Genomic DNA, 12,972 nt, shown 5'->3' with positions numbered 1-12,972 from the left:
TGTGCGAGAGGACCCGTCAGGGTGATCATCTGCTCGGGAAATACCGGCCGATCGGCGGCAGCCATGTACGCCTCCGAAGGGAGGCGCAGGACGGTTTTAAGTAGATTCTGGCCGCTCGGCCCGCTCTGAGATGGCCCACCAGCAGAAGAGGAGGGTAGCTCGCCTAAACGCTTGAGACGTCGTCGAGTCCTCGAAGGGCTGGACGGCGGAACTTCCGAGCTGGCCCTCGGAGAATCCTGAGGGGTAGGGGTACTCTCGACGGAAACTGTTCCGGACAGCACCGGCGCACCTACACCCTGCTCAGGTTGTGGCTCATCAAGTGTAGAGGCAGGTGCGGATTCCGGTCGCCGGCGTTTCCGAGTGCGCAGCGGCGCATCATCGGCCGAACGGGCCTCCACTTCAGCTTCACTTCCATGTTCTATATTGCCCGTGGCCTCATCAGGAGGGGCAGGGGCGTCCGGGGCTTCTGGGACCGTTGGCGTCCCCTCACCTTCTTCGCCGGCCGGGTCAGCCGGAGCCAGGCCCCGTTCGGCGGCCTCCTTGCTCGTCACCGCCTCAATCTGAGCGGCTTTCAGTTTGAGCTTCTCGGTAGCTCTGGCTCTCCACATGACCTCAGCTGCAGAAGCAGAGAATAAATCAGTTAGAACAAAATAAAGGAGGAGATAGGGAAGCTTACTCATGCTACAAGGCAGATCGGCTGGTGCAGAAGACAAGCCGAATATATGCATTACTCCTGGGAGAAGCATCTTGTCAATGTGATAGCGCTGACCTACTAGCCGTTCGGCTGCATGGAGATAGTCTGCGTCACCTCTAAACTTGCCGAGTTCCGGTTGCGCAGGCATAGCTGTCTGCCACTTAGTGCGGAAAGTAGGCCGCTCGGGAAAACGAATATAGAAAAAATGCTCCTTCCAGTGTTTGTTGGAGCTCGGCATATTATCGAAAAGGACGAAGCCTATCCTAGATTGGAAAACAAAGGTACCCCACTCGGCTTGCTTGGGATAGTAGAAGTAGTGGAAGATTTTCGGGTTTAAGGGAATGCCGTTCAGTTTGAACAAAACTATCACTCCGCTCAGCAATCTAATAGAATTGGGAACTACTTGGCCGAGCGGAATGCGGAAATAGTTGCAAACTTCTAAGAAAAACTTGTGAGGAGGAAAACGTAGGCCGGCCAGGAATTGATCACGGAAGAAGACAACAGTGCCGGACGGAGGATCGTTAGGCCGATCGGAAGGCGTGACTAACACTATTTCGTGGTCGGTCGGTAGGTCATATGCTCGAATAAGGCGCATGGCGTCTTCCTCGTCGAACCGACTTTCCATGTTCGAGTACCAAAGACCCGGAGCACCGCCGGTTGACTGCGAGGTACTGGTCATGATCGAAAGGCCAGAATGCGGGATAGAAGAGGATGGTTCAAGCAAAGGAAGAAAACCGACTGACGAGGATGATTAACAGAAAGAAGAACGCGTCTCGAGCGAGAAAAAGGATCTTACAAGCGAGGGAGATGATCGGAAGTTGCCGTGTGATCGTCGGGAAGTCTGAGCACAAGGTCGCCGGCGAAAGGAGGAGCGACAGGAATCTGGAAATGAAGAAGATGAAAGGCGGCGGAAACGGAGTCAAGGGCTTTATATCGCCGCCCGGAAGCGATCTCCACCGTCCGATCCAGGTCGTCGATATCGAGGTTGTCATCTGATCGTCCGTTTCAAACGGCGGCTGTCCCATCGGAAGTGACGCAACCGCCATACTCTGACAAATGCACGATCGCCACGTGTCAGCCGGTTACTAGCCGCATTTAATGAACTCCCCTTACCGTGCGCAGAGCACGTGATGGGAGGTGTGGGAGAACAACGGACGTCGATTCCAAGAAAATACAAGGCATGGACAAAGTATCGCCGACCGGACAGATATCGCCGCATGGATGAGCAGCCGTATGTCGCGCCGAGCGGCCTAATGCAATAATCATTGTTCGGCAGATCGGCAGTCCAGTCAGTCGGACTTTGCCTCCTTCGACTAGACTCGAGAGGAAGGCAAGTGATCTCCTTCGACTAGACTCGAGAGGAAGGCAAGTGATCCGGCGGTAAAAAGCTGGAACCCCACAAGGAGTCAACGCTGAGGGGAGGTCAAAGGGTCCAGTGGCTCACCCGAAAGGGGCGAGCCGACCGGACTCGGAAAAAAGGGAAATCTGATATTAAAAAGACACCCTGGTAGGGACCAGGGTTCCGACGCTCAAATGAAGCAGTGCACAATGACCGAGCGGAAGGAAGCACCCCCCGGACGGCGCAAAGAATCAGGGCCGTCCGGACGACTTTCACCGCGTCCGGACTTTCACCGCCCGCCCGGTGGGCCGGGCTCCCCAGACAGGTGGTGGGTAAAAGATGGGAACATTTTCTGACAGCCGTCAAGTCGTATGGCTATGCCATACTTCTAGCCTGACAACGGGGGTCCTGCCGTCCCATCAAAGAACATTCTCTCACTGTAGCAGTATGGGATCAGGTAATCTCTCTGACAAGTGCATACCGTGGTATGGGTTGCTGACACGTACGCATCTCGATGGGCGTGCATCAATTCTTTCTCCGTCCTATATAAAGAGGCTATTACTTCGCCAAAGGTACGCATGATACAGATTTGGCAGCCACTTTCTCCATAGCCTACCTGACTTGAGCGTCGGAGGACCGTCGCCGGGAACCTCTCCCGGCCCGGTTTGTTGCAGGTTCGCCGGAGCACTCGAAGATCCAGCAGAGAGCGCCACGTGCCCAGCGTCCGCTGACTCTTGGTTCGGACAGGATCAAATAATGACCTTAACTTTTCATTTTTCATGGAGGCTATAAATAACCACCTTTAGAAAGGTTGGTTGGTAGAGCTCTTTTTCACTTCTCTCTTTCTTCTATCAGAAAGATTGATAGTGCTTCTCAAAGATTTTGTCAATCTAAGAGGCTAACATCTAACGAATCATATCAAGTTCGTGATCTAGTGCGTGTGAATATTGTTAGAGGAGTCACAAGTGGGGCTTTTATTTGTTTTTGATATTATTCACGTCTTTTTAATGAGGAATTGAGGTATGTTTTATGTTATTTTTATTTGAAACTATATGTACCACGAAAAGATTTATGATTTAAGAGGAAAAATAATTGATTTTAATATATGTATTCCGCTATGCTCTGATGGACCTAGAGAGTTTCGATTGCATATATTTCAGTTCCTGTGGATTTCTAGGGTTATAAGGAGTTCAAATATGCTATCCATTATTTATTTTAGCTTCTTAAGAGTGTTAAAATATTTTTAGAAGAATCGATGTGTAAAAGAGAGGAAAGAAAAAAGATGAGAGAAAAGATAATAGATGTATTGCATGCATAGGAGGAATGAGAAGAGAGAGAAATGATAATTTTTTTTTTAAAAAGTAAAATTTGTCAGGAGGGCAGAATAGGAAGAGCACTGTAAAAAGGTGCACCCTTTGATAAATAATAAAGTAGCATATGACTTTTAGTAAATTCAAAAACTTACATACATTTTTGAGTAAATTGTCGAAAAATAAAGTCACTTAAGACAACCCATATTTTCTAAGAGGGGATAAATTATAAAAGTATTTATTATAACACAGTAACCTTTTAGCATGAGAAAAATAAAAACATCATATATTCAACATGATATTTTTATAGAATTAACTTCCAAGATCTATTATAACAAACATCCATGAGATATCTAGCTTTTTTAGCATACTAATATTAAGAGAATTGATCCGACCCCACTTAAATTTTTCATCATCATTAGAGTAAATCGGAGAGCGCTCATAAAAATTTATTTTGACTAGCATGCCCATTTTTTATTAGAGAAAAAGTTTTTTTTTTTAAGTACTCATAGCTAAAATTTTAGTAAAATATGATTATTTATCTCAGATGTCATAATTTGTCTCCAAATTATATAAAAGAAAATAACTTATAGGGTTAACTTATAGCATTGCCAAATGGACGAGAATAGAAGCAATTGTTTTTCGCCGTTGAAAATTGACATCTTAGAGTATTAATAATTGGAGATATTTATCCCCTCAATTTAAATATCTCTCATCATATCTCTCCATCGTCTTTTGTAATTAAAAAACTAAAGAAGACTACAGCAGCAGCGGCAGCGGCAGCGGCAGCTACAGCAGTTGTTGTGTTCTTTTTAATTAAGTAAATATATTAAGTAAAAAATATTTAGTAAATAAATATATCTAAATATTAAGTAAAAAATATTTATGAAATTAGTATTATTAATTTTATTTAAATATAAAATTAAATGTAAATTAATAAAATAATAATGAAGTTATAAATATTTGATTGATAAGATATTTGATTATAAAATTTAAGATATTTAAAAACAAGATATTTAATAGATGGAATTATAAATATTTAATTGAAAAAAAATTTGATTATAAAATTTAAAAGATCTCAGTGAGAAATTTGATGAATAATTGGACGTCAGTACCACACCAACATTTATCTCGTAGATGCTCTTATCTCAAGCGCAGCTGGCACCCAAATGCCCACGAATAAATGAATAGATTGCCGTCGAGATACTTTCCCGATTTTCTGACTAAATAGAGCATCAGAAGATTTTGAGTGGGCTGGTGGGTACTTCTTCATTTGAGCTCCACCACCCGATAACTCGAGCACCGGCCTGCTTCTTCACAACCTAACTCATACGAGCTCGCCGCGGGCACCGCGCGACCGTCACGACCCCGGCCACCAGTAGCGCTCGCACGATCTACTGCTGATGGCCGTTTTCTGCTCGGCGTCTTTGTCTATGGCGCTCCATTTGTCGCTCTTCCTTGGACCTTTTCGATCGATGGCGTAACGAACATTCAACGGACCCTTGATCGCCACCTCGTTGACAACGGCTCCAATCCAACCCATTCAGGGACAACGTCGTTCCGTGTAAGCAACCTTATAGTTCCTTTCTTTCTTTTTTTTAGATATCTTTCCGTCCCTGCTCCTCCTCCGACACAATCATCTCCTCTTCGCCGTTGATTTTTTCCCTCCGCCTTTCCCTTTAAATCATGGCTAGTTGGTGATCCACTGGAGTCCCAAGGTTGTCTTATTGCCGAATTGGGGTTCTGGGCGACAAAATCTAAGCTTTTGCACCTTCGTCCAAACACACGCTCTCTGCTGATCGGAAACCCTCCTCGTAGTAGGGTTGAGCACTGCCTCCGGTGCATCTATCTACTAGCTATGATAATTCAAGGATGTATTTTGTGAAATTTGAGGCAACCTAAATTTCATAGCGTACATAAAACACATATAACTGTTTGCTGCCGGCGTTCGATACGCTGAGTTTAGCACTTTCGATATCTTTGCAAGCCTGTCTTGTAGTTTCGTTTTTGCTCTTGTTTTGCTACTTCACCGTCTTATTTTTCATGTGGGATGCTCATGATTTTGAATACTCGTGGTTTTCTGTTTATGTAACTCACACACACACACACACACAATTTCCACATCGTTCCATAATCAGCAGAGGTGAATCTAGAATATTTTTCTGGGGTCTGTGTTCATACCATATTTGTGCATTCTATTCCCCATCATCACCTCTAGGTGCAATTTAAGTTAATCTTGTTACACAAAGAACTTTCTTTCAGAGCATTAGGTAATCAGCCTCAGATTTTAAAGCCAAAATTCAAGTAGATATGCTGAGATAAGCCTACAGTCTCTGTACATCTTCAGAATAATGTTTCTTGAACTATTTTTCTCATTTTCTAAGTATATAATTTAATCAGCTACTTCTCTTTTTGTTAGGGTTAGCTCAAGGTGGCCTTTGTTTCCCTAGTGCTACCGAAGTTACCTTTCCATCTCTCAATTTTACCATTGGTCAGATGGCAAACATGTGGCTTTGCTTCTTGCTGCTGATTTGTATACATAACACTGGAAAAATAGTAGCAGACTCAACATATTTAATTGGGCTTGGGAGTTATGACATAACTGGTCCAGCTGCAGATGCCAATATGATGGGATATGCTAATACTGAACAGATCGCTTCCGGTGTCCATTTTAGGCTTAAGGCTCGAACATTTATTGTTGCAGAGCCAGGAGGAAACCGTGTGGTTCTTGTGAACCTTGATGCATGTATGGCTTCTCAGCTTGTGACAATCAAAGTGCTTGAGAGACTGAAATCAAGGTAAGCTTTCAGCTGTAATGTGTCAAACTTACATGCATGCTATACCACATGCATGCGCTTTTCATAATCTTTCATGATCTAACTTTAGGAGTTCAAGTTCATCATGTATACTAAGTCATTTCTATTACCATATGGTTCTTTAATTCTGCTGATTTGGACATATTTGCGACAATGGCTATGCTTTACTTATTTAACTGAACAATATCTAAATATGCCTGTTGAATTGACATATTGCACCTGTTGAGTTCAAACATGCTTTTTACCTTTTTCAGGTATGGAGATTTGTACAATGAAAAAAATGTAGCCATCAGTGGTATTCACACACACGCAGGGCCTGGGGGGTACCTCCAGTATGTTGTGTACATTGTAACATCTCTTGGCTTTATAAAGCAATCTTTTGATGTTCTTATAGATGGCATTGAAAAAAGCATAGTTGAAGCCCATGAAAATCTTCGACCAGGAGATATCTTTGTGAACAAGGGTATGCAAACTTATTAGATAAGGCTGATGTGTATTTGTTCGTATTAGCAGAATAGACAGTCATAAAGTGCTGTTCATCTATCTGTTTTACCATTAGCATTTTGTAAAACAAGGAGCAATATAAGTATTTAGGCAGTTCACATTTATCCTTACTAACGAATATTGATAGTCATCTGCATTTTCATATTTGATGTGAATATTCTTTGATTTTCAGGAGAGCTTCTGGAGGCTAGTATAAATCGCAGTCCTAGTGCCTATCTTAACAATCCTCCTGCAGAGCGTAGCCAATTCAAATATAATGTTGACAAAGAAATGACCCTACTTAAGTTTGTAGATGGTGAATGGGGCCCTGTTGGTAGTTTTAATTGGTTTGCTACTCATGGTACTTCAATGAGCCGAACAAACTCCTTGATAAGTGGAGATAACAAAGGAGCTGCTGCTAGATTTATGGAGGATTGGGCCGAACAAAATGGTTATCCTAAACAAACTGACAGTGCATATCCTGATACAATTACTAGTGGCATTGAACAGAAGGTACTTCATCGAAGAATCTCCATCATAATTCCTCAGCCAGATGATAAATGTAAGTCATATATGCTGTACAGTCTTCTGGATGATACATAAAAATTTTGCCTTCTCTCTTGATACTTTCCAAATCTTTTCACTTTTTGTGACTTTTTGTTTGCAGCTTCTGAGTTAATGCAGCTGGCATCTTCGTTCCTGGCATCAGGTGGTAGATTATTATCAAGTACAGGAAGAATTTCTCAGCGTGTCCGAGATACACAAGCTGGAAAACCCAAATTTGTGTCTGCCTTTTGCCAATCAAATTGTGGAGATGTGAGTCCAAATGTGTTGGGAACTTTCTGTATCGATACTGGTCTCCCTTGCGATTTCAATCATAGTACCTGCAATGGGAAGAATGAACTTTGCTATGGACGAGGCCCAGGGTATCTCTTATTTTCTTCATAGATCAATTTTTTTTTTTTTTTGCACAATATTTATAGTTTTTCTTTTAATTCCTTATATTTGGTTTCTGTCAGATACCCAGATGAATTTGAAAGCACAAGGATCATTGGTGAAAGGCAGTTCAGTAAGGCTGTTGAACTCTTTGATTCAGCATCTGAGTTGGTGAAAGGAAAAATTGATTATCGTCAGACCTATTTAGATTTTTCAAATCTAGAGGTCACCCTTCTTTCAAGTAATGGAAGTCAGGGAATTGTGAAAACATGTCCAGCTGCCATGGGATTTGCTTTTGCTGCAGGAACCACAGATGGTCCTGGAGCATTTGATTTTAAGCAGGGAGATGTCAAGGTGAGTATTGGGAATGCTTTTCTCGGTTCCACTTTTCTTGGCAGAATCATTGATCGGGCATTCAACTGTGCTAACTATGTTGTTTCAGGGCAATGCCTTCTGGAAAGTAGTGAGAAACGCACTGAAAACACCTAGCCGTGATCAAGTTACTTGCCAGCAGCCAAAGCCAATTTTACTGGACACTGGTAACATGCAAGTACCATATGCTTGGGCGGTGAGTTTTATTCTGTTTATTTCCCTCTATTTTTTATCTGCAATATAGGTGAATCTATTGAGAATGCTAGCCTACAAGTTTTATTCTGTTTATTTCCCTCTATTTTTTATCTGCAATATAGGTGAATCTATTGAGAATGTTAGCCTACACACCTCACGGTGCACACCTTGTGAGCACCAAGTATATTTTTTTTTTGCTTTACTTTTTTTGGATCTTAGGGTTTAGGGTTTAGATTATAGTATTTAAGCTAAAGAAATTTAAAAAAAAAATACACATGAGGTGTGTGGGCTATCAAACCTTGTGAATCTATAACTTAAATTAGATGAGCATTTGATGAGTGGAAGATTTTACCTTCCAGGGAACTGTCTGTCTTTTTTGCTTGATTCCCTTGACCCTTTTGGCTAATTGACTAATTTCTTTTTTTTTTCTCCAGCCTTCAATACTTCCAATTCAGATAATCCGTATAGGACAGGTGGTCATCCTATGTGTGCCTGGAGGTATATGCTTTGTGTACTTTTGCACTTAAAAAAGTGTTTTTCAGTATCATCTCATCTGGTACTTAATTTGTATACCTCGATGTTTCTTCTTTTCATAAAGCTTTTTGGAAAACATATTATTTTTCTGCTGCATTTCCAACTTCTTTATGTAGATTCTTGATCCATAAAAGTAATTTGCATTCCATAATCATTGAAAATTTAGATTATTATGGTGTTTCCCTTTTCAGAGTTTACTACAATGGCTGGGAGGCGTCTTCGTGATGCTGTGAGAGCAATACTCACTCGTGATGGCAATGGCGAATTTGGTAGCAACATTCACATTGTTATTGCGGGATTGTCAAACACTTACTCGCAGTATGTTACCACATTTGAAGAGTATGAGATTCAGAGATATGAGGTGCTTAATCTACAATATGAGAGTTGTTTCCAATTCTCTTTCTGATTTTACAGAACACAAAACTCTTACACTTTCGTTGTCTTTGTCATCCACTTTAATGAATGCTACTTCCCCTTGAGATTTTTAACAGCCTTATTGACTGCTTTTCTGTTTTTACACCAGGGGGCGTCAACTTTGTATGGTCCGCACACTCTCAGTGGTTACATTCAGGAATTTGAAAAACTTGCATCTGCCCTTTTAGAAGGCAAAAACATTGAAACAGAGTTGCAACCACCAGATCTCTTGAGCAAGCAAATTGGTTTCCTCCCGCCTGTGGTCATGGACACAACCCCCATGGGAGTTAAGTTTGGGGATGTTCTCACAGATGTTAGTGAAAACTCTACATTCCACCCAGGCGACTTGGTGACAGCTACTTTCTGGTCTGCTTGCCCACGGAATGACGTCCTGAGTGAAGGTACATTCTCGCTGGTGGAAATGCTAGACAGCGGTAGTAACTGGATAGCTGCATACGATGATGATGATTTCTGTTTACGATTCAAGTGGTCGAGACCAGCAAAGCTGAGTTCCCGTAGCCATGCAACCATCGAGTGGAGGATTCCTGAAACAGTTGTTGCAGGCGTCTACAGATTAAGGCATTTTGGTGCATCCAAGAGTTTGCTTGGGAAAATTAGTCATTTTACTGGCACGTCCAGGGCCTTTGTTGTGCTCTAGCTAAGTTGAATGCCTTGTATTTGACATTAAGTTGAAACTTCACTCTATTCAGGATCATGTGTACGTATTGTTTGGGTCGGTTGCTTTGCTCAGAAGATCACAATACTAACAATGCGTTGTGCTTGCTATTTGCCTGCTGTACCTTATGTAAGAGATTCCACATTGCTTTTATTCTCTATGGTGATTTCCACATACCTCTGCATCAACGGCAGCTCCTGACCGCTATCCGAGGCTCCGAGCTCCCCTTTCAAGTCAAGCAGGTTTTTTTTTTCTCTCTGAAACCCTTCTGTTTTTTGTCCAGTTTGTCTTTATCCCGCGGAAAATTATCTTTGCTTTACTTTCAATTATTGTTGCAGCAGTAATAATAAGGTTAGACTCTCAGTTCCAATTTCCAAAGAAGTTTTATTACTCGGTCTAGCCGGAAAATTAACAAAGAATCCGTGTGTTTAATATAATAATCGACGGCAACATCTTAAGGACCAGTAGTCAGTGACGGATCACTGATGGCGTGTCGCCTCTGTCAACAAAGCAAAAACGACCACAAATCTCGGTCGCTAGCGCTCTTCCAATTAATTTAAACACCCGTAATTCTAAATTTCTAATAGCCAAATCAACATGGCTGATGCTTGGAAGCAGGACGATAAGGAGCAGGTGCCCCCCCTTGCGGTGGCAGCCGTGGTCGAGGCCCGCACCGGTGAGCACGACGAGGCCACCCGGTGGCCCTCGGTGCCGTACCTCCGGAAGAGGCAGTGCGCGCTGTGGTGCTGCGGGTGCTGCGCTGCCACCCTCCTCCTCCTCGGCCTCGCCGTCCTCATCCTTTCCCTCACCGTGCTCAGGGCCATGGACCCCACGCTGACAGTGAACGACATCTCCCTCCCTCGCTTCAGCGCCGAGCCCGGGGACTTCGGCGGCGACAGCCTGGTGTGCGTCAACGCCACGCTGCTGGCCGACCTGTCCCTCAGGAACCCCAACGTGGCGTCGTTCCGCTTCGGCCGCAGCGCCACCGAACTCTACTACGGCGGGGAGACGGTGGGAGTGGCGTACTTGCCGGAGGGAAAGGTGGGCGCGCGGCGGACGTCACGACTGACCGCGACGGTGGACGTGCTGACCACACGCGTGGCGCGGCGGATGAACGTCACGCCGGAGATGGTAACCAGCGGGACGGCTACCGTTGAGTTCACCAGCTTCACGGACGTCTCCGGGAAGGTGACCGTGCTCGGCGTGTACAAGCGCAAGATCGAGATCGCCATGAACTGCAGCCTGACGCTGACGCTGTACACCTTCCGCCGGGCCTCGGTCACCACCAACCAATGCTCTGCAAATGTCAGTTAATAACACATAGAGATGTTATCTGGCTCTGATACGTGTTTCCCGCTTCTCGATTGTGATTGAGATTGGTTAGATGAAATGCGATTTTGATAAGGAGAACGGAATTCAATCGATTGGTTGTCAATTGTTGAATAGAGAAGACGAAGTGGAATTGGTAGGTGGAGATTAGCTCAAGTGCTGATACACATGGGTCAACTAATTAGGTAGAGAAGGATTATTAGAGGGAAATTTTGTTCGGATGAAAAAGAAACGAGAGTAGGTCACCGATTTGGACATCAGGCATGAGATGTCTGGGTTGCTAGAAAGTGTGTTTCCGATTCCTGTTATTCAGAAATTGTCTTAAGATTGCTCTTGTTCATAATTGGATTTTTGCTGGATTTCATTTTTGTCCTCACAAATTTTACTTGTCGGCCCAAAAAATGGGCTGGAGCCCCATGAGGTCCAGAAGTCATTCAGACTATAAATTGCCGCACGGTGGCTGTAGCCCTAAACTCCATTAACCTCCTCGCCTCCCCTTGCAGCCTCTTCAGGTGCCTGAGTCGCCTTCCTCATTCTCGTTCTAATTTCTTCTCTTTCTTGACGGAGGTTGCGATGGTGAGAAAATCGTTCTCAACGCAGATCGCCAATTGGATTCCACATCGAATCCGGCGACGTGAAGCCTTATCTGGTTCATATTCTCTGAGCTTCCTCCGTTCTCATCTCATTTCGTGTATTCTGTTCGATCCTCTTCCCCTTCGAAGGGACCTGCGGGGGCATCGCCTTCTCGTACAATGTCATGCTCTCCAAGTTTGCCTCCGCAGACGGAGAAGCAAGATGTGGGCACTCAGACTCTCAACTACATATTGAAGTCTGGCCGCCCATGGATCTGTTTCTTAATCTCGTCATCCTCACGATTGCACGGAGATCTTATTGATTTTGTCTTGTTTTCTTTCCCCCAAAAAAAGTTTAGGGTTTTATTGCAGCAATTTCTGAAAGTTATATTTTTTTAGAACTTTTTGAAAAAAAAACAAATTTCTGCTTCATCACGGTTAATGAACATAGATCTACTATCACGTTCTATGGTCCATTGTAAGATATGAAGCATAAATCACACTGCTACCTCGCTATCCGATGCAATCGAAATCGTGCTGCATTTGGACGTTGGTGAGCTACATTCCCTTACATCAAATCTTCTTTAGTGTGTGCTGGATAGAAAGATAAGTGGAAGTTATCTAGACAACAGAAGATACTAAGATGAAAGAAAGAAATATACTCTTTTGTTATTTGTTGGACACTTTTGGACAAAGTTTTGGATAGTCCAATTATGCAAATTCAAAAGTACAACAATGTTTGTTTTGTACCTATCAGAGGCCTTTGCAACTGTCAAACATTTTATCAAATACTTTTGGTAATTACTTGGTGATCTTATCAAGCTAAAGATTATGAAAATTAATATCATATACAATCCATTAGAGTCGATTACTAGTCACGGATTCTAGTTGATTAATCATAGAGTATGAAAGAGTATTTAAAGGCTAAATATGAATATAAAACCTTTGTAGCAAAAGTGTTTGGCTGACTTGTAAAGCTTATCCTTGGAAGGCCACTCATGCCCATTGTCAAACACTTTTGTTCATGTTTAAATTCATAAAAAAATTAACATGCGTAGATTAGGGTAATTAAATGCAATAGTGCATCACATCTATTCAACATGAGTCAATTTTTATTTGGGTGGAAAATTTTTATGGGATTAGATTGGTCATGTCCAAAATTAATCATGAGAGGTATATTTGAAGGTCAACTAGAAAAAATATTTTTATAAAATAATATGTGAAATAGGTTTGATATGTGAAAGAAATTTAACTTTAAAAAATGATTAATATGCTTTGTATTTTAAAAATATTTACATTGAA

General features: G+C 42.7%; 2 protein-coding genes and 1 non-coding gene across 5 annotated transcripts; all 3 read left to right on the top strand.

Annotated features, from left to right (window-relative positions):
• Nucleotides 1-4,540: 4,540 nt before the first annotated feature.
• LOC121981934 (neutral ceramidase-like) lies at nucleotides 4,541-9,922 on the top strand. 3 transcript variants are annotated; one of them, XM_042534723.1, is made up of 10 exons: nucleotides 4,541-4,907; nucleotides 5,763-6,141; nucleotides 6,414-6,622; nucleotides 6,836-7,204; nucleotides 7,310-7,568; nucleotides 7,662-7,932; nucleotides 8,021-8,146; nucleotides 8,580-8,643; nucleotides 8,871-9,040; nucleotides 9,203-9,922. In XM_042534723.1, the coding sequence occupies exons 2-10, from the start codon at nucleotides 5,840-5,842 to the stop codon at nucleotides 9,749-9,751; spliced, it is 2,319 nt and encodes a 772-aa protein (XP_042390657.1). In that variant the 5' UTR covers nucleotides 4,541-4,907; nucleotides 5,763-5,839; the 3' UTR covers nucleotides 9,752-9,922. The 3 variants fall into 3 exon arrangements, with proteins under 3 accessions (XP_042390657.1, XP_042390660.1, XP_042390659.1); XM_042534726.1 differs by having other exon boundaries at nucleotides 5,769-6,141; nucleotides 9,203-9,879; XM_042534725.1 differs by lacking the exon at nucleotides 4,541-4,907 and adding an exon at nucleotides 4,963-5,182.
• A 154-nt stretch (nucleotides 9,923-10,076) lies between these two features.
• LOC121981935 lies at nucleotides 10,077-11,449 on the top strand. Its single transcript, XM_042534727.1, has one exon. It carries the CDS (start codon nucleotides 10,367-10,369, stop codon nucleotides 11,081-11,083), a length of 717 nt encoding a protein of 238 aa, XP_042390661.1. The 5' UTR covers nucleotides 10,077-10,366; the 3' UTR covers nucleotides 11,084-11,449.
• Nucleotides 11,450-12,093: 644 nt separating this feature from the next.
• Nucleotides 12,094-12,236, top strand: LOC121983670. The gene has a single exon (XR_006112689.1). It is a non-coding gene; the product is annotated as a small nucleolar RNA snoR136 (small nucleolar RNA).
• The last annotated feature ends 736 nt before the right edge of the window (nucleotides 12,237-12,972 follow it).

This window comes from Zingiber officinale, chromosome 5A, assembly GCF_018446385.1.
Source record: "Zingiber officinale cultivar Zhangliang chromosome 5A, Zo_v1.1, whole genome shotgun sequence".
Taxonomy (NCBI): Eukaryota; Viridiplantae; Streptophyta; class Magnoliopsida; order Zingiberales; family Zingiberaceae; genus Zingiber; species Zingiber officinale.
This window is presented reverse-complemented; position numbering and strand designations above follow the sequence as displayed.